At 35.6% G+C, this 20,705-nt stretch overlaps 2 protein-coding genes and 1 long non-coding RNA gene across 5 annotated transcripts in view; 2 read left to right on the forward strand and 1 right to left on the reverse strand.

Moving 5' to 3' along the window:
• Positions 1 to 9,636, reverse strand: part of LOC141487455 (cytochrome P450 9e2-like) — a 58,523-nt gene extending 48,887 nt beyond the window's left edge. The window contains exon 1 of one of the 3 annotated variants that reach the window (XM_074186540.1): positions 9,502 to 9,636. The gene's annotated coding sequence lies outside the window, so the exon portion shown is untranslated. Of the gene's footprint in view, positions 1 to 4,479; positions 4,636 to 9,501 lie in introns of those variants that run through there. The other 2 variants (XM_074186541.1, XM_074186539.1) reach the window with 2 other exon arrangements.
• LOC141487465 (uncharacterized) lies at positions 454 to 4,145 on the forward strand. The gene is made up of 4 exons (XR_012468403.1): positions 454 to 749; positions 2,101 to 2,362; positions 2,422 to 3,351; positions 3,827 to 4,145. It is a non-coding gene; the product is annotated as an uncharacterized lncRNA (long non-coding RNA).
• On the forward strand, positions 7,190 to 8,159 carry LOC141484722 (uncharacterized). Its single transcript, XM_074180002.1, has 2 exons — positions 7,190 to 7,452; positions 7,509 to 8,159. The coding sequence occupies exons 1-2, from the start codon at positions 7,273 to 7,275 to the stop codon at positions 8,157 to 8,159; spliced, it is 831 nt and encodes a 276-aa protein (XP_074036103.1). The 5' UTR covers positions 7,190 to 7,272.
• Positions 9,637 to 20,705: the final 11,069 nt, after the last annotated feature.

Consider the following 20,705-nt stretch of genomic DNA (forward strand, 5'->3'; position numbering starts at 1 on the left):
ACTTCCTCCTCAACCCAATACTTGAAGGTGGCTGACAATGTTTCACGGTGAGTTTCATTAGTTCCGACTTCCATTGTCTAATATGATATGATTTGGAATCTCTGAAATGGCAAATGAAAATCAAAATGACAATTATATAAAGCAAAAAAAAACCCTGAAAAGAATTTACAATAAAATAAAAAATTAAGCAAATAATTGAAAATTGAGCAATAAAACTAAGATAAAATATTGAAAATCAAAAGATCACAAGCTAAGTTACTTCACGACGTTTCGATAGTCTGCAATTATAATAGGGTTCTTCAGCACAGGATGAAGTAAAAGTATTGAAATTCGTATTGAAATTAGGAATTACCAATTCAATACATGAATTTGGAAAAAAATTTTAGCTTTCACATCCCCATCTTTATACTTTATAACATTTTGAAAATTTTTTCATTCAGTTTGTATCTGAAAATTACTCATGTACATATATGATGTTAACATCTTCGTAAAGAATTAATTTGGAAATATTTTGCTTCCCTTGGAAGTTTTTCACGATTGGATTTCATAAATGCTAGGAAAACATGTCAATTCCAGTTTTTTGTATGAATTCGATATATGTTTATACCCATAGATAACCGCAATAGATTTTTAATTATTGGAACACACTTGCAGACCGGTTTCGAGCTGTTCGGCCAGTCGTCAGTGCAAGGTAGTGTCTCTCAGAGTATCATTCCTCGAACAAGGCTGAAGCAGACAACAAACAACAGGTTCGTATTCAATTCAAGTAGTTCATTCGAAATTACTTTTTCTTTTGTGCGATTCAATATGGAATATTCTAACTGAACAATGATGCTCATTGTCGTAGTGAAATTTTTTGTCTTTTTCATAGACAATAAATAACTTAACGAACCTTAACGGGTTGTTGAAATTGCCATTATATGGCAAATAAAAAGAAATGTTTCTAGAAATATCGATATTAATGTGTTTGTCTTTGGGAAATTATTAAATGTTCCGCCATTTTGTAATTGGTGACAATGAATGTACAATTTATATGAGAATTGAAGGAGATTATTATGAAAGTAATTATATATTTTCGAACAAAATTATAGGAGTTCATGATAATGAAGGATATATCAAATTGTTCGACTATTCATTCCTACAAAGTTTATTAATGTTGAATCAGAATAAATGTATCAATGTCATAAATATAGTTATTGTTTTGGTATCTCAGATAGGGTATTGATGATTCAGGCAACATTTTTGTTATTTCAGGTACAGGTTCAATCAATCTACCTTAATGAGGTTGACTATGTTATTGTATTGTTGAGGATTTTTTTGTCAAACTGCGTCAGTTCACTTGAAAAGGGTTTAATGAAACTAGTCGTAACAAATGAAAATCTCCATAGATATCGGACGGAACTCATTTTTTTTATCCTATATTCAATATGAATTTCCATAAAATGAATTGGTAATCAATCAAACAACTTTCAGATATGAAAACAAACGAAATTGCAGCTGCTTTGGAGATATTACAAAAAGTAACAAAATTTTATACCGTCGGCTATTGAAAGAGAAAAAAGGCATATTTCTATTTCAAACTTATTTACTGTTCCATGAAAACAGTGAAAGGTAACGCAAAGATGGATTAATACACGTGAACATGTTGTTGAAATACTTGCATCAATGAATCCTCCTGGAGAATATAACAATTTTTCAGTTGGCGAACCGAAAGACATTCGTTCACCTTTTGAGTTATTATGGTAAAAGTAAGATCAGTGACTCGAAACAACTCCGCTCAAAAGATAACACTGAATAAGAAGTACTGTAAATTTTCGAAAACATCTAACATAAGCCGTCGCTTACGATAATTCAAACAGCCAAATGATTATTCTTTGTTGTCCCTTTTAACTGATTTTTTTAAAGTATGTATATGCGAAAGTAATTTTCCCATTGTCGGAAAACATATTTTGTGTAACCATTACCCAAAATTTCTAATGCGACTGATTTTTGCTAGTTGAGGAGTATCAACATTCTATCAAACCCATCGATAGTTATTTAAAAAATATCAGAAAAACATACCTACACCTATGTCGTTCATAGAAAACTGTTCGGTTTCAGGAGTGAATACAGTCATTCGTCGGCCTTGAGTGCTGTTGGTGACGACAGAGTTGAGTTATTAGATAACAGCAAAGTATGTGTGATGAGATATTGAATTATTCTCGATTGAGTGGAGCTTCAGTGGAATTTCGAGAGTTATATTTATCAGATCGTCAGTAACAAGTGAACGTTGATAATGAAATTTTCAATGTTGATTAACGATGAAGCAAATCGTGCCACAAAGCAGCATCCTCTGTTCTATTTTATATAGATTGTACATGCTGTAATTATCATTTATATAATATAAATGCCAACGACACTCGTGTGTATTTTTTGTTCAAGGTGAATGATACGGAAGATGCTGTTAATATGATTAATGAAGACTTATCAAGACTCAAAATTACGATCTGAGATGCCAATTGTATACAAAAAGTTCAGAACTCGTGTTTCCGCCAAATTTACGGTCTCACAAGGAGAGATAGGATTTCACATGAGCTGAAAGTAATTGATTGGCTAAATATGTTCAATCGTCGTCGTGGATTCTTTTATGAAATCCACAAAACTAATATATACGTATATCTGTTCAGGGGAGTAACATACATGACAGATGTTCACAGTATTGACTCGAGGAGGAAACTTCTTATTGATATTCCAACACACATTGATGCAGCCGCATCCGAGATATTAATACAATTCAAAGAAGATTTAACATCGTTGCTTATCGATGGAGAGAAAAAGTATGTTTATATTTCAAACTTACTAGCTGTTTCCTGAAAAAAAAAGGAAAATAATGAAAAAATTCTATATAACGCGTTAACATGGTGTTGAGATACTAGTATTATTGATACATTCTAATTATTATAATGATTTTTCACTTAACGAATAAAGAGACATAACTTTTCACATAAAGTCAGTGGGCACACTTGAAGACTGGCTATAAATCAAATCATCTAAAGGAACAATTCGTTCAGGCCAGTCTCAACTCCCTACACTGTAGGTTAATAGACTGACATCTATCAGAAAACAACTACTCCCTTGGTTAATATCACGAAGGGCGTTGGATTATATCCGACAGGTGTCAGGATTCTTTATTGAAGTTATTCCTGCATAGGCTGTTGACGATACAACATACAATTATTGGAACACACTTGTAGACAGGTTTCGGATTGTTTGGCCAGTTGTCATTGCAACGTAGTGTCCATCATCAACATAAAGTCGATGATTTCAGAGTATCATTCCTCGAACTAGGCTGAAGCGGAAAACAAACAACAGGTTTGTATTCAATTCAAGTATTTCATTCGAAATTAATTTTTTTGTGCGATTCGATGTTCACAAGAGAGAATTTTTTTCAAAAAGGATTTTTCTTCCAGTTTGTATCTCAAAATTACTTCTTACTATGATCTTTACATCTTTGCAAAAGTTAATTTCGAGATATTTGCTTCCATTGGAAGTTTTTCACAGTTGGATTTCATAAATGCTAGGTAAACATGTCAATTCTAGTTTTTTTCGTATGAATTCGATATATGTTTATCAAATAGTAGAATGTCATCTGAACGTTAAGCCAACAATTTAGTTTTCGACTGACCCATTTCTTGAATTCTGTAGACTCTAGAGGAATGTCATGAAGTGGTCATTTCAAAGATATAGTATGTTGTCAAAGTACTGAAAGAAGCGTTTCTCACATTTTCAAATTCGATCAAGACCTCTGAAATGTTGATATTTTCATTTTGTTGCTTTCTCATTTCAGAATGTCATTTTGTGGTGTCATCGACAAGCACCGTAACTTCGTCTTCAATGTTGATGAATGGATCATTACCGTACACAAAGAACAGGAGAGAACAGTTTGATCTTCCTCTTGAAGGTGATCACTTGGTGATCTAAACACGTGTTGAGGTGGTAAAATAACGGTTCGCTGCTGGGAAAAAACTCCAGTAATATTCATTACTATACCAAAGGTTCCAAACAGTCCATCACAAGTAAATAATTTATTTGTTAAATTCTGACTACAAAATAGAAGTTTTTGTTGAATTCCAATTTTCATCCGAAATTTTTATTATATTCCTATCTTGAAGACAAAATCTTTTATAATTTCGATTTTAAACTCCGAAGTTATTAAAATTTCAATTTGATCTCGCAATTTCATTGTGGAAAAATGTGTGGCCAAGACCTGTGTATAAATTAATAAACACTTGTTGGAACAGGCCGATTTTTTTTAAAACTTTTGTATCTGTGTTAATTTTTTGTTTATGGTAACTTCTCAATCAGGAAAAAACAATAAATAGACGACTGTGACTCAAATTTTACAAGATGATGTACGAGTACAGAGTACGAGTATGTGTACCATCTCTTCATTATTGAAGTCAATAAGAAAACGATCAAATCATTCGAAAAATTGGTTACCTGCCAATCTTAACAACAAACAACTAACTGAAAAAGTTTCCCCCTTCACTTTTAACAGACCCGCAAAAGCGAATGAAAATTAAATCATTTCAATGATATCCGCGACGTAGTAAACACTTTGCAAATGACCATGGATCATATTAACTCGTGTTCATTACGATGAATAACTCAACAATCAAGTTTTGATCAATTTGCCATCTGATGAATGAGTGCGCTGACAGTGACAGCGCACAGAGCGGTAAAAGCACCTAAAACGTGGACAAAAATAAAATCTCACTTTTTTTAAATGTTATGGATAGGAATTGACATATTGTGATATTCTTAATGAAAAAAAGGCAAATCAATAACGAAGATGAAATAAAATATTTTTTTGTATTGAAAATAATAATAATTTTTACAATTAAATAACATTCCAAAAAAAAATATGGATCTCATTAGAAAAGTCAACAGATTCCACTTCAAGAAAAGTTTCAATGAATATTATCCCTGAGGAGGGCTGTCATCCAATTTAAAAAACTACTTAGCCTCAGCACTAAATGGTTGCTTTTGTTTGTTTTGTTTTCACCTCATGCTACTAAGATATGCTACATAAATTTCATTTTGAAATTACCAAATGGAATATGAAACAGTTATTAGTTGTCAAGTACCGGTTCTGAACCTCCTCATATGGATCTTGAATGATGCAATATAAACATGGACGACGTCACGCGACCTTGAACATTATGTGACGTTGAAGGGACTGAGGGCGTCACACTAGCTTTAGTTATGACCTTCAAATTTAAGTCTGACCTTGGAAAACTGACCTGTGATGTCGAAAATTTAATTTGACCGAGGAAATTGAGTTTGACCTTGAGAATTGAGTTCGACTTTGATATTCTGCCCTAAGGGTCGTGAAATGATGTGAGGGTGAGGGATTTGTGTCGAAACAAAGACGCAGCGGTGCAAGGATGTATTGCAATGTTGCTTTCGACACTTTGATAGCTGAGTGTACTCGATTCGAAGCACTTTTAAAAAAAGTGATTTATCTCCAAAAGGAGTACCCAGTTACAGGAAACGCTATTATTATAGAGTATATTCAAAATAAATATTGAAAATAATGAAATATAGAAATGTATAAAAGTAAATGCTAGAACAAAGTATGTATAAAATATTCGTATACGTAGAATTTCAGAATAGGAATTAAAAATTGAGTATATAACTCAAAAAGTTACAAATCATGCAATGTAGCAGTACTGACACAAATGTTATTTATAGTATTATTAAAAGTGATTGTGGATACATGATAGCAAGGCGTTTATAGAGAGTCGACATAAATATCAATCACAACGTTTACAGATTTTATTGAAGCTACTGCACATAAAATTCAATGGTGATGGTAGCATAACATTTGTGCGCTTCGCAATACATTCAGATTGTGTGGACCATCACTTCTTGGTACTAAGAAATTGATTTCGGGTAAAAGAACCGTACTGTCAATATTGTTGTTTAGTAATTTATGCAAGAATTTCATATCAAGGATTACTCTCCTATTTTCCAAAGATGTCATATCAAATTGTGTCAACAAAATGTTATGATCGATGCCTTTCGTAAGGTATTGTCCATCAACTTTTAGACTTAAGTATTTTAGTAACTTTTTTTGCACGCTCTCAATTGATGTTTTTTGATAGTCGTAAACTGGATCCCATAACACAGAGCCATTCTCTAACTTGTATCTGGCATACGCACAATATAGCAATTTTGAGGTGGCAATACTTTTGAAGTATTTGCCATTTCTGTAAATGAATCCAAGCATCATATTTGCATCAGCAGTCATATTCCTCATATGTGTTATGAATGTTAATTTACTGTCATATGTTATACCAAAATCCTCTATCTCATGTACGTGGTTGATTGTAGTATTGTTGATTTAATAATCGTACATTGAAGTTCGCTTTTTTGTTGTGAATGGTATTATTTGACATTCGGATAGGTCCAACGATTATTATTACACAAAAGTTTGATTACATCTATCATGTTGTACGCGTTGGCAGTCAATAATGTCGCCAATTTCATAATATAGTTTACGATCGTCTGCAAATAAAAGGCTAGGAATATTCGAAGAGGTTACCAAGTCATTAATAAAAATTTAAAAAGAATGAGTTCCAAGATTAGAATTTTGTGGTACCCCAGATGTAACAATGTTACATCTGGCAAAAAATGGCATCGTGGTCTCTCTTCCGGTTGAAGTGATGCAGTATGGGAATTAGGAGGGCCTTAATTACCGATGGCAAAGTTTGCGTCCCGAGGGCCTCTGGCCCGAGGGACAGCAATTGCCTGAGGTTATTAAGGCTCATTAATTCCCGTGGTACATAGATAATTTTATTTCTGACCGATTTCAATAAAATTCTGTTCATTTTTGAAACGGAAAAATGTACCAATTCATTACCTTCCCGGTATATTTGAATCAGGTACCGTTGATTATAGTAGAGTTTTCTTGATGCTAGGTTCTTGCTATGTTACTTGTTTATAAACAGAACTTTATTATCAAGCTGTGTTTGCGGTGAAAACGTGTTTTCTACCCCAAATATAATGGAGGATATTTTGAAAAAAGCTGAACAAGCAAGAGAATCATTAATTCCATCGAAAAGTGAAGCCGTATACCAAAAAGAATACAAGATATATCTGGACTGGTTGACACGGAAAAATGTTATGCCAAAAGAATTTTCTATGTTTTTCGGTAGATTTGGTAGTAATTGTGTTTATTCGTTTCAGTCAGAAACGTATAGTCCGAATTCTTTATGGACTAAATGGTCAATGCTAAAATCGATGGTGACTATACATGAGAAACGAGATATCACCAAGTTCAATGAACTACAGGCTTTTTTGAAACGGAAGAGTGAGAGTTATGAGCTGAAAAAGTCTGCTGTTTTATCTCCTAAAGATGTTATCAGATTCCTAAAGGACGCTCCTAATGATATTCATTTATTGCATAAGGTAATTTTTTTCTTATTTTCCTTTTTGTGTGTATTTATTTCCTTTTTTTGTTATAGGTTGTTTTGATTATGGGTTATTTTGGAGGATGCAGAAGTCAGGAACTTTTGAATATGAAGATATCGGATATAGAGGACCGGGATTCCGTTATGGTAGTGAACGTACCGGAAAGTAAAACTGGTGTATCGAAGAAATTTACAGTTGTGGATGAAAAAGAGTTCTCCGCTTTGCCTTTATTGAGACTTTATATGTCTTTGCGTCCTAAAGGTATCGAACGATTTTTTTTGAGCTTCCGACAAAATAAATGTACATCTCAGCCAATTGGAAAAAACATGTTTGGGAAAATCCCCAGCAAAATCGCAATGTATTTAGGATTGCCAAACTCATCTTCCTATACGGGACATTGCCTTCGTCGCACTTCTGCTACTGCTCTAACCAATGCAGAAGCAACTATGACTAACTTAAAAAGACACGGAGGTAGGAAAAGTTCCACGGTGGCGGAGGGGTATTTGGAGGATAGCATCGAATTGAGAAATAAAACGGCGCGTATGTTGTCTACTTTGTCATCAGAAGAGGCAGGTACCTCGACTGTAGTGAACAGAAGCTCCAGCCATACAAAAGAAGAAATTGTTTCCAGTGGCGGAAGTAATTTTCAGGAAACATTTCAAAATTGTACATTAGTTTTCATTTCTATTTATTTTTACTTGTGAAAGGTAGAGGGAATTATAAAATCTATAATGTCCCAAGGGAATTATGACCCTCTTTATTGATAGCGTAACTATGACGATATAAGCTTATAATATCCCGGTCAGAAATAAACTCATTTATTTCATCATAATCTGTAGCAAGGCAATATCTTTCTCTGCTAATAAAGGGTCTCATCTTGACAAGTTGTTTATTGGTGCAATTCGTTATATACTCAATAATTTCGTTTGGAAAATAAAGTTTTCAACAATCTATTATTGTTCGTGAAGTTTTAGCAACTTGCTTCATACCAGGAATGTGGTTGCTTGTGGACCAACCATTTAGTTCCGTCTTTTCCTGTGTATACTAAATCGCTTGAATCACCTGCAATAATTCTTGATCTGTATTACCTTCGGAATTTGATTGTTCTGAATGGGTGTTATGTAAACTGTGCTCAGAACCTGCGGCTTCATCGTTGGACTGTAGATCAGGATCATATGATACTCCTGCTTCTTCTTTCTCCCACATTTCATCCCACACAGCTTGCAGCCGCTTCTGCTCTTGGTACCACATGATACAATGTGTAAATTCACAAAAACAAAATGTTTTTTCACAATTCGATAAAATAATAACGAACGTAATTAGTCGTTAAGTTAGACTTTGTCTGACAATATACAATTTTCTATTATTCAATCAGTCGCGTGTTAGTTACTAGCTAACATTTGAACAGTACCTTCTATGAACACGATTTATTCAAAACTGATCTTGCACTTCAAGAAATAATATAAATAGGGTGGTCAGGTAAATTAAGAAGGTATACCTGAGCGTGTAAAATTACTACAGTATACAGTGTGTTCTATAAAGTAAAATTGTTAGATAAAATCTAACAACGCGACCGATGGCGGGTTTAACTACCTGAATGACATTGACTATATTATTGTATTGTTGAGGATTTTTTTGCAAAAGTGCGTCAGATCACTTTAAAACGGTTTAATGAACTAAAACCGTTCGTAACAAATGAAAATGATATTTTGATTTATTATGGTAAAAGTAAGATCAACGACTCAAAACAACTCCGCTTCAAAGATAACACTGAATACGAAGTAGGTACTGTAAATTATTGAAAACACAAAACATAAGCCGTCGCTTACGATAATCCAAACAGCCAAATGTATATTCTCTGTTGTCCCTTTTTGACTGATATTTTCAAAATATGTATATGCCAAAGTAATGTTCCTATTGCCTGAAAACATATTTTATGTAGCCATTACCCAATATTCCTAAAGCAACTGATTTTTGTCAGTTGAGGGGTATCAATATAATATCAACCCCATCAAGAGTTATGTAAAAAATGTCAGAAAAACATACCTGCACCTATGTCGTTCATAGAAAACTGTTTGGTTTCAGGAGTAGATACAGTAGTTCGTCGGCCTTAAGCATTGTTGGTGACGATAGAGGTGAGTCATTAGATAACAACAAAGTATGTGTGATGAGATATTGAATTATTCTCGATTGAGCGGGGCTTCAGTGTAATTTCGAGAGTTATATTTATCAGATCGTCAGTAACAAGTGAACGTTGATAATGAAATTTTCAATGTTGAATAACGATAAAGCAAATCATATCACAAAGCAGCATCCTCGTTTCTTTTTTATATAGATTGTACACGCCAAACTTCCATCATCATTTTTTCCGCTGTAATTATTATTTATAATATGTGCCGACGACACTCGTGTGTATTTTCCGTTCAAGGTGAACGATTCGGCAGACGCTATTGATATGATTAATGAAGACCTATCAACACTCAAAATTACGATCTGACGATGCCAATTGTATCCAAAAAGTTCAGTTCTCGTGTTTCCGCCAAATTTACGGTTTTGGAAGAAGATATAGGATTTCACATAAGCTGAAAGTAGTTGAATGGCTAAATATATTTCATCATTGTCGTGAATTCTTTCATAAAATCGTTAAAACTGATACATTCGAATATCTGTTCAGGAGAGTAACATACATGACTGATGTTCACAATATTTACTCGACAAGGAAACTTCTTATTGATATTCCAATACATATTGATGAAATCATTACAAAAGCAAAAGACAAGTCTCTGATAAGATATGAAAAATGCAGTGCAGCTGCATTGAAAATATTATAAACAGATCACAAAAATTTCATATCGTTAGTTATCAAAAGAGAAAAAAGGCATATTTATATAGCTGAAACGTGTTAACATAGTGTTGGAATACCAGCATCATCGATAAATTCCAATTATTATAATGATTCTTCATTCAACAAACAAAGAGACGTAACTTTTCACTTATAGTCAGTGTGCATACTTGAAAACTGGCTATAATTCAAACAATCCAAAGGAACTCATCATTCAGGCCAGTCTCAACTCCCTACACTGTAGGTTAATGAACTGACACCTATCAGATAACAATACCACGAAGGTCGTTGGATTTTATCCGACAAGATCCAGTGCAGGATTGTTTACCGAAGTTATTCCTGCATATACTGTTGGCGATACAACTGCCGCAATGAATTTTCAATTATTAGAACACACTTGCACACTGGTTTTGGGTTGTTTTGCCACTCGTCAGTGCAAGGTAGTATTTATCATCAGCAAATCTAAAGAAATGAACTTTAAAGGTTCAAGTCATTCTCGAATATACCTACATAGTAGGTTGAATGGACCGACGCCTATCAGAAAACAACTACTCCCCTGACTAATACCACGAAGGGCGTTGGATTATATTCGACAGGCGTCAGTGCAGGAATCTTCACAGGAAATTTCCTGTATATGCGATTAGCTATACAACTGAAAGAGTCGACCTTCAATTTTGGAACGGGCACATTTGCAGACCGGTTTCAGGCTCATTAGCCACTCATCAATGCATGATAGTGGCCATCATCGACCTGAAGTCAATGATATTCCATAATTGAAAGTCTTTCAGTTGTATTGCTAGTTGCATATGCAGGAAATTTTCTGTGAAGATTCCTGCACTAACGCCTGTCGGATATAATCCAACGCCCTTCGTGGTATTTGCCGGGGGGGGGGGGGGAGTTGTTTTCTGATAGGCGTCAGTCCATTCAACCTACTCTGTAGGTATAGTCGAGACTGGCTTGAACGTTCAGAGTTCATTTCTTTAGATTTGTTTATTGCCATTCTTCAAGCATACCCCACTGACTAATAAGAAAGTTTATCTTCCTTATTCAGAGGAATCGGGCAAATTACGGATATGCGGTTGGTTAGTACCTCGTCCACTAGATGAAGTGACATTTTGTTGTTCGCTCCAACTTAGGAAGAGGAATGAAATACTCTGAAAGAATTCCGATTTTCAATTATGGAATATCATTGACTTTAGGTCGATGATGGCCACTATCTTGCACTGATGAATGGCTAATGAGGCCGAATCCGGTCTGCAAGTGTGCCCTTTCCAAAATTGAAGGTCGACTCTTTCAGTTGTATTGCTAATTGCATACGCAGGAAATTTCATGTGAAGATTCCTGCACTGACGCTTGTCGGATATAATCCAACGCCATTCGTGGTATTAGCTAGGGGAATAGTTGTTTTCTGATAGGCGTCAGTCCATTCAACCTACTGTGTAGGTGTATTCGAGACTGGCTTGAACGTTTGAGGTTCATTTCTTTAGATTTGTTTACTGCCAGTCTCCAAGCATAGCCCTCTAACTAATAAGAAAGTTTATCAACAGCATAAAGTCGGTATTTTCCGATAATTGAAAATCGAATACCTTGACATTATCATTTTTCGAACTAGGCTGAAGTGGACAACAAAGAACAGGTTTGTCATCGCCTCATCTGCCTGTGGACGAGGTAACCAACCACATATCCGAAATTTGCGCAATTCCTCTTTGAAGGAAGTTTATTTTGGAAAAGACAGTTTTTTGGCTTTCTACCTCTTTATCATCATACAAAAATGTGGGAATACAAAAGCAGGGAATCCTAAAACTAATCTTTCCCAGACGGCTTTCCACATTTTTTCCATTCCATTTTAGTGGGAGATCCCTCAAACCATATAGTTCTTAAAAATTCTAATAGTTTTTCGTGGTTTACATAGTCAAAGGCTCGGCTTAAATCACAGAAGATTGCTGCTGGACATTCATCAGCAGCAGTATGTTCGATTATTTGGTTAAAAAAAGATAATATAGCGGTTGATGTTGATATTCCGCCCTAGAATCCATGTTGTTTGTCAGATAAAATCTTATGCTTCTCAATAAAATTCCAAAGACGGTCGATAAAGGCATATTCAAATAACTTTGAAAATACAGTTGGAATAGTTATCGGTATGTAAATTTAGAATAATTTTTCTTGTGAATCGGTATGACTTTTCAAATTTTAATAGCATTTGGAAATGAACCTGTATGAAAAGATAAATTCACCAAATGAGTTAGGGAAGGAATAATCCCCGAGGACATCCCTCAAAATAAATCCTGCGATCTCATCTGATCCAGCAGAATTTTTATTATTTATTCTTCTCTTCAGAAGTAAAAGTTCTTTTTCGGAAAACGGTTGCAAGAACATGCTCACCTTATTGAAATCGTTGTTACGCTTGAGGTGACTGATTTTAGGAATATAGTTCAATAGATTAATAGGAGTTTTGATGAAAAATTGGTTGAAGAGAGAAGCTTTTTCAGATGCATCTTCTGTCAATTCTCCGTTATTATTTATTACTATATTTTGATCAGTTTTCTTATACTTGTTAGATAATTCTGAAATAATTGTCCACGATGTACGCATAGTATTTGATGAGTTAAATTTTTCAATTAGTAGAGATGATTGTTTACGTTTAGCTGTTCTGTTAAATCAGAATATGTTTTTTTCAGTATAAAAAGTTCCTTCAAATTGGAATTTGAATGGATTACAGATTCATCAACCCATTTTTCGAATTCATTTTTATAGTAATAAGTGCGATTGGGAAAACATAAATCAAAATGATATAAAAACAATCGATAAAAATTAAGAAAAGCTTCATTCAGATCTTCTATATTCTGAAATGTTTTTCAATTCTCTCTTTCTACTGCATTATGAAATTCATGTATACTTTTCTTATCAAAACTTCTCTCAATCTTAGTTTTTGTAGGAACATTCATTCAAGAGAATAAATCCATTTCAAGAAACACGGTTCTATGATCAGATATTTCATTATCGAAAACACAGCATAGCCCTTTGTTATCAAAATTTATAAAAATTTGATCTGTTGTTGAAGATGAAGTGTCTGTCACTCTAGTCGGCCACCTCACCATCGGGCGCAAATCAAAACATAATGAATTAAATAATATATTCTTGTGCATGTCAAGATTGAAATCCCTGCATATGATGGAATTTAGATAGGTTTATAAAGATGATACAACACGTCATAAATATTGTTGAGAAAGAATTGAACGTCTCCACAGGGAGATCCCTAGCAATTCAGAATTATATTTGTCATTTCCCTTGATTTGAAAGATGCCGCTCATACTTCAAAATTCTGTTCATTACAGAAATCATATAAATCAATTGGTTGTATTTGGATGTCATTTCTTGCCCATATGCCAACAGCACCACATTGTTTTGTTGTTCTACAGTAGAAAGAAATCTAATCATAGTTAGTACAATGGATTGAGTTCATTGCATTATCTTTTAGTCCAGTTTCAACTTAGCATAAAAATTTTCATGTTTCCAAATCACTTGTATCACTCAAAAGGTAGTTGATTTTATCAGTTGTCAAGGTATTAACGTTTAACGTAAGTGAGTCAGGCTTGAAAATTATGGAATTGGGCGGTTCATTTTGTGTTTCACTAAAAAACGGTTAACGCATGCACCGTAAGGCCACTCCTCCGGGTCCATCACTTTCTTAAAATTATCCTCATAAAAAGTTACCTTGAATGAGAAATAAATAGACGGAAATTTTGAGTTCAACGCTTCACAGTTTACCTCCGGGAAACTTCCAACAAGTGACTGTTGTAACTCATTGACTGTTGTTTGGGGATCCAATCTGTACACATGCAGAGAAACATGTTTTGGCACTACTTTCACAGATCCAGTTTCTTTATTATTTTCAATGACAAGTGACCTTTTTCGTTTTTTCGCAACTTCTTTCCAGGCTCCTTGGGATTGAGAAGTGAAAATCCCATCCTCCTCATTGATATTGATACAATCATTCATTAGTTGTTCTGTTTCAACCTGGGCTATTGCTCGTGACAAGTCATCCGACGAAATTTTTTCAGTTCTGTTTTGGGATTCCAATTTTGTTTGGGATACCGTTTCATTTACTTTTACGATATGTGAGTCATATATATTTTGTTCACTATTCAGACTTTTCTTTGCTTGCACTTTTTCATGGCCAATATGTTTTGTGGGCTTAACTTTTTGTAGAGAACTGTCTGATTCGGCGATAAAGATATTTTTGTTGTGCATTTGATTTAACAATTCTACTTGTTTATTCAAAATATTGATCTTATCTCGAAGTTTATCAATGATGATGTCTTTTTGCTTCAAAATATGTTTGAAAATGTTTATGTCTACCTTTTTGTCGGCATCAGCAATGCTGTCCATGACATCATATAGGGCACTATCACTTTCAGTTTCAGCCACAATTTCATCTTTTTCACAGCAAATCATTTGTGTATCATAGATAATTTTAGCATTACGATATTTTGCACAACTTATATGATAGAAACTTCCACAAATTGTACATTCATAGCTAGTAACTACTTTGGATTTACACTTTTTACACAGAGCACCAGCCGACGAGCTACTACTCCTACCGGCCATCTTTACATTCGCAGAAGAGAAGGAGATGAACGCAGAAGAGAGAAATATGAACGGAGGACAGAGAAAACGATCACGTTGAAATGAAAATTATGAATTACTACTAAATATTCAAGAAAAACAGGAGACAAAAGAGACTTTTTGTTGATTATTCAAGAGAAACAACGAGGAAGATGATAAATTATTGGTGAATATTCAGGAGAAACAAGAAGAAGACAATCAGATGTACCTTCATTCATTTGAAGATTTTATATCTACTCAAATGAATAAAGGAGAAGTAGGTACAGGAATTCGAAAAAAAGTTTCAGTGAATAAAGGAGGGATTGGAGAAAGTAGTCGATGAGAAGCTTGAAGGGGTTGAAAGAAAATTTAAAGGAGTCGAAAATAAATTTAAAAAAGGGGTTGAAGGAGTCAGAGAAAAATTTGGAAAGAAGCTTGGAGGGGTGGAAAAATGCAAATCGGACACGACATCCCTCCCGTCTAGCAATCTTTTTGTTAAAACTCCATACCTCCGATGGCGAATCTTCATAGTCAATTTATAGCAGACAATTTGAGGTTGCTGCAGAAAATAATATGAGGAAACATGGTACTAAGAAGAGAGGCCTCCAAAATTCTGCAGAATAGTCGGGTAGATAAGTGGAGGGATTATGAAGCAGCCTTATCAGATTTGGCATTGGGTATGGTGGTGAACATCTTCAACACCAAGCTCAGCTGAAGGTGAGAACTAGAAGTCCATCCGAAAATTCACTAGAGTTTGGAGCTGAAGTGGAAAGGTTGGTAAGTCTCGCCTACCCAGAAGCACCTGACAACTTCACCCACTGGATTAGTGTCCATAATTTCATCGATGGGGTTCATGACACAGAGCTGCAGCAGTCTATGTCATAAAAAAATGAATGAAGTTATCATTCATGTCCTAGAATTTGAAGCTACCAAAAATGTTTCGCGAAAACAACAGAAAGTTGTAGTGAGGGCTATCAATGGGACGAAAAATGAAGGAACAGATCGACTCACTATAGGTTTGAAGGAATTCTTCAAGAAATATTTGATGAATAGAACTGCATCCAAAGCAAGAAGGCAGCCTCTTGCCTTATTATATCTGCGGCACAGACAGAGATTTGAGGCGGAACTGGAACTGTCAATCACGTTCGGCATACACGGAAAAAAGAGATTGGCGTACCCCAATTCATAATACAATCATTGTCTCATAGCAATAATTATTGGATCTGAACAGAATTGATTTCAAAATTCTGAATAATTATTCATTATCAGTATATACTAGACTGAAATAGTGGCTATGCTGATGACTAATAGACTTCTTTCTGTTGACTTCATGAATACCGTCGGCGTCGTTTCTTGAAACGAAAAATTGAATATACCGAAGCACATTGGGAATTTTCACAACTTAGTAGTCAATAAAAATTAGGTTGTTTCAACTTGAACACTTCGGTTCAATTTGAACACGAAGAGGAAAATTGTCTGAAAATAGCTCTATACCCATATAGTGATAATCTGACGAAAGGCAAAAATTTGAACTTGAAAATCACCCACAATTCATAGAGTATAAAATTCTTCACCGTTCAGTATATACCACTTGTTATTCTTCCAGAAGAATTAATCAACTCAAGCCAATAAATTCAATTTCAGTCAAGAAGGACCTTCATTGACGTTTTTTGTTTTTTACTATTTTGCAATTTTCAACTGACAAATCTCGTTAACAGAACAAATGATCACAAAATAAAGACACAAAATGATAAATAATGGGAAAATATCCACATTCTTCCCCCCTTCTAGGGTATTTAGTTGTTATCTAGCTTCAACTTACATATCCCCCTTACTGGTCGCTTGAATTCCGAGGATGACGTTTCAATATCATCTACCCGGATTCTCCCGTCAGGTCCTGGATATATGCCCGTTATTCTGCCCAACTTCCAATTATATCTAAGAGCTTGATTATCAACGAGTACGACGATATCATTTAAAGCTATTGGTTTATTATCATTTGTCCATTTACTCCGCCTTGATGGTAGGTACTCTCTGGTCCAGCGATTCCAGAGAGAATCTGATAACTTGCGAGATATTTTCCATTCTATCCTCAGATTGTTTGCACTTGGATTCAATAGAACTAAACCATCACCTTCGGAAGAACCAATCGAAAAGAAGTTCGGAGTAAGTGACTCTACATTGATAGAGTCAGACGATCTTCTACGTTTGGGCAAAAAAGTTTGCATTGTTTCCTCTCGACGACTCCGATCGTGGAAAAATTTGCCGATAGTTCTTTTTACTGTTCCAATCAATCTCTCCTCTCATGTGAGTTGAAGAAGGAGGGATAAAATTGGAAGTGATTCGGCTTCCAGACATACAATCAATTAAACTTAAATGATCCATTTTTTCGATGGCTTGATGTATTTATTTTGCTACACCTCTTAGAGCAATACAACTGGTTGGCTAACATCTCTTGACAACCATTTTGATACATTTGTTTGGCTAGAGAGAGCCATAATTCCATCTTTTGGTTGAGGACATAGACTGGCAAGCTTATTACTTACACTCAGAGATTTTCCATTCTTGAAACAGCATATCTCTGTAGGGAAACTCTCTTGTTGTACACACTGTACCCAAATTTTCTCAGCATCAGATTTTTTTTGTCAAATTGGGTTCGAACTTTTTTTGTTTTTGAGAATGTTGATAAATCTTAAGCACCAGACTGTAGAACGAATTATTGTTATCCACTTTGATAATCTTTCTACAAGTGGTAAACAATTTTCATAGTTCCTAATAAACATACATGTTCCAAACTTTTTTGTTTCAATTCAACATCCACTTCACACAAATATTTTATGTTTTCTTTTTGGCACGACCAGAGTTATTTGGACTGAAAATGAGGCCCAGAAAACCATTGGTCTGAAATAATTTTTTTATTCAGTTTTGGACCTCGCAATGGAGGGGAGACGAAATTCAAAATTTGCCCAATCTCTTACTGAATGACAAAATGGTTCAGACTTTCACGGCTGAGGTTTTCAGTGTCATTGCTTTATGAGTGACAGCAAACATCCTGAGCAAGGCACGACCTCCTAAATGCAACATCCCTAAAAGAGAGATTGCAGCCTCAAAGAGCTTGAACTCTGATAAGAGCATCACGATACTTCCAACAGACAGAGTAAATACCACGGTGATTCTGAAAACGGAAGAATATAACAACAAAATTGAAGAACTACTAGACATGGCAAATTATCACAAACTTCAACAGGACCCAACGCAATCTAAGTTAAGAAACGTGAACAAAATCATAAGATCTTCCTCACTGTCCTAAACCACACAGAAAGCCATTTTAAGAACAGAAGCTGTTCCACCTAGGCTCTACGGGCTTCCGAAAATACACAAAATTAACATGCCACTGAGACCGATAGTCAGTACCCGGGGCTCTCCGACCTACCACTTGGCGAGACTTCTGGCCTCGTTCCTACAACCCCATGTGGGAAAGGCCAACTCCTACGTCAAGGACTCGGCAGACTTCGTTGGTAAAATTACGGGCTTAACGTTGGAGCCGACGGATATTCTGATCAGCTCCGAAGTGGTGTTTTTGTTTTCCACTTTGTTATGTTCCACTGGAATACTCTCTGAGGGGGTTAGCCCACGTGTTGCCGAATAACATCGTCGAACTCTTTAGAAACATGTCTCACAGGAAGTTACTTTCAACGGGGGGAAACTTCTATGAGCAACTAGATGGCGTTGCGATAGGGAGTCAACTTAGCCCAGCAAATTATTTCATGTAACGGTTTGAAGGGAAGGCGATAGTCACTTTTGAATTGAAGCCAACTTTGTGGTTACGTCACGTGGATGACACCTTCGTCATCTGGAAACATGGAAGAGACACCCTAAACCGTTTCCTAAACCACTTGAACGCCCATCACCCGAGCATAGAATTCACCATGGAGATTGAGCAAGACCAACGGATAGCTTTCCTAGATGTACTAGTAGAACAATGTGGTACCAGACTTACCCACAAAGTGTATCGAAAACCCACACACACAGATAGATACTTGCACGCACTATCGAACCACCATCCTAGTCAAAAGAGAGGAGTCATCTCCACTCTAACGGAACGGGCTCGGAGAATATGTGAACCAGAACATCTGGAGAGGGAACTGAAATACCTTGAAGTGACCCCGAGATCGAATGGATACAGTGCCTCCGAGACCAGAAAAGCCATGAAACCGAAGGGCACCACGGTTCAGAAAGCGAAAAAGGATCAGATGGTTGCACGCGCATATCTACCGTTTATTCCTAGGGTAACGGACAGAATTGGAAAATTATTGGGCAATCACGACACAGTAGGGGTCTATCGCATACCGTGCACTTGTGGAAAGGTATATATTGGAACTATCAAACGATTCATGGGAACAAGACCAAAAGAGAATAAAAGGAACTGCAGACTAGGCCAAACGGAGAAATCAGCTGTGGCAAAACACGCACTTACTGAAGGAGACCATAGAATTTTGTTTGGAAACACAGAACTAATTGCCTCCAAGCAGGAATACCATAGCCGACTGGTACCGGAGGCAATAGAGATCCACAAACACACGAAGAATTTCAACGGAAAAGAAGAAGCGGTGAACCTTAATCAAATATGGAACCCCATTTTAAGGAATTCGAGAATAACGAACAGGGCAACAGGCAGCAAGATTGTTAATATTCCAGGTTCAAGTGCAGGAACGAGTACAGGTACAAATGCAGGTACAAATACAGGTACAAATACAACTGATTACCTGACAAGGCATAAATACGCTTCACGAAGCCTAAAAGGTAGTCATCGTACAGCAAGTCATGATGGTCAAACCTCTGAAGAAGCTAGCCACTCGCGCCAGCGAAACGTCAGGAAAGAATTCCAAAAATCCACGGCTTTCAAACTCGAAAAGCAATGACACTCTTACTGAATGTCTACATTGAAAAATTTTCAGAATGTCGTGCTCTTGCTTTTTTACAGCTAATACAATTTTTAGGTGTAATGTTGCGACAGTTGAGTGTTTTGAATTGAAGTCTTTGAGTGACTGCTCAAAAAATCAAATGGATTCAAATACGGTGACCTTGCGGGGCACTCCACTTATCCTCTTCGACCGATTCACCTACCAGGAGATTCCTTTCAATACTCACGAACTGCAGAGGCATAGTGAGCAGGTTAACCCATCTCGTTCAAATGAAATTTTTTGCATTGTAGTGAACATTATGTTCCAGAATGTCGCTTCGACAGTGTTTTGTAACAATTTGCAAGTATACATTCATACTTCCGGATTTTTGTCATCAAACAATTGGAAGTGGAAAAGTTTTAGAGTTCATCCATTGGCAGATCTTGCAATGATATTTTTTGGGAAAATCAGTGCATCATATTTCAAAACTTTTCAATTTCATAAATTGAAGTACAGTACATTCAAAAAACATTCATAACATTCCATTAATTCTGAGTGAAACTATCAGAAATCCGATGAAAAATATTAACCTCATTTTACACATGATAATAAACATGATGAATTTCTAACATGCACATGTGGAAGATCGGCTCAGCTATGGAACGTGTTTGTGCAGAAAGTCTTCATTTCTCGAAAAAAAATTATAAGATGTATAACTGGTGTCAAAAGTAACTACTCATGTCGTAATCGCTTCAAAAATTACAACATTCTCACCTGTACGGGCCTGTCTGTGTGAAATTTGTGTATTCGTTTCCAAAAATCAAAATTCTTTTCAACGCCATTGATATTTCCACTTTTATTACACCTGCAACTACCACTGTCCAGGGTCAATGTTACAT

The sequence above is a fragment of the Leptinotarsa decemlineata genome, unplaced genomic scaffold (genome assembly GCF_025532065.1).
Source record: "Leptinotarsa decemlineata unplaced genomic scaffold, Ldec_3_MD MMD2_P_RNA_scaffold_2, whole genome shotgun sequence".
Taxonomy (NCBI): Eukaryota; Metazoa; Arthropoda; class Insecta; order Coleoptera; family Chrysomelidae; genus Leptinotarsa; species Leptinotarsa decemlineata.

Coding starts and splice junctions, on each gene's coding strand:
- LOC141484722 (XM_074180002.1), top strand. CDS start 7,273: ATGCTAAAATCGATGGTGACTATACATGAGAAACGAGATATCACCAAG. Junction 7,453..7,508: donor ATATTCATTTATTGCATAAG/GTAATTTTTTTC, acceptor TTTTTGTTATAG/GTTGTTTTGATTATGGGTTA.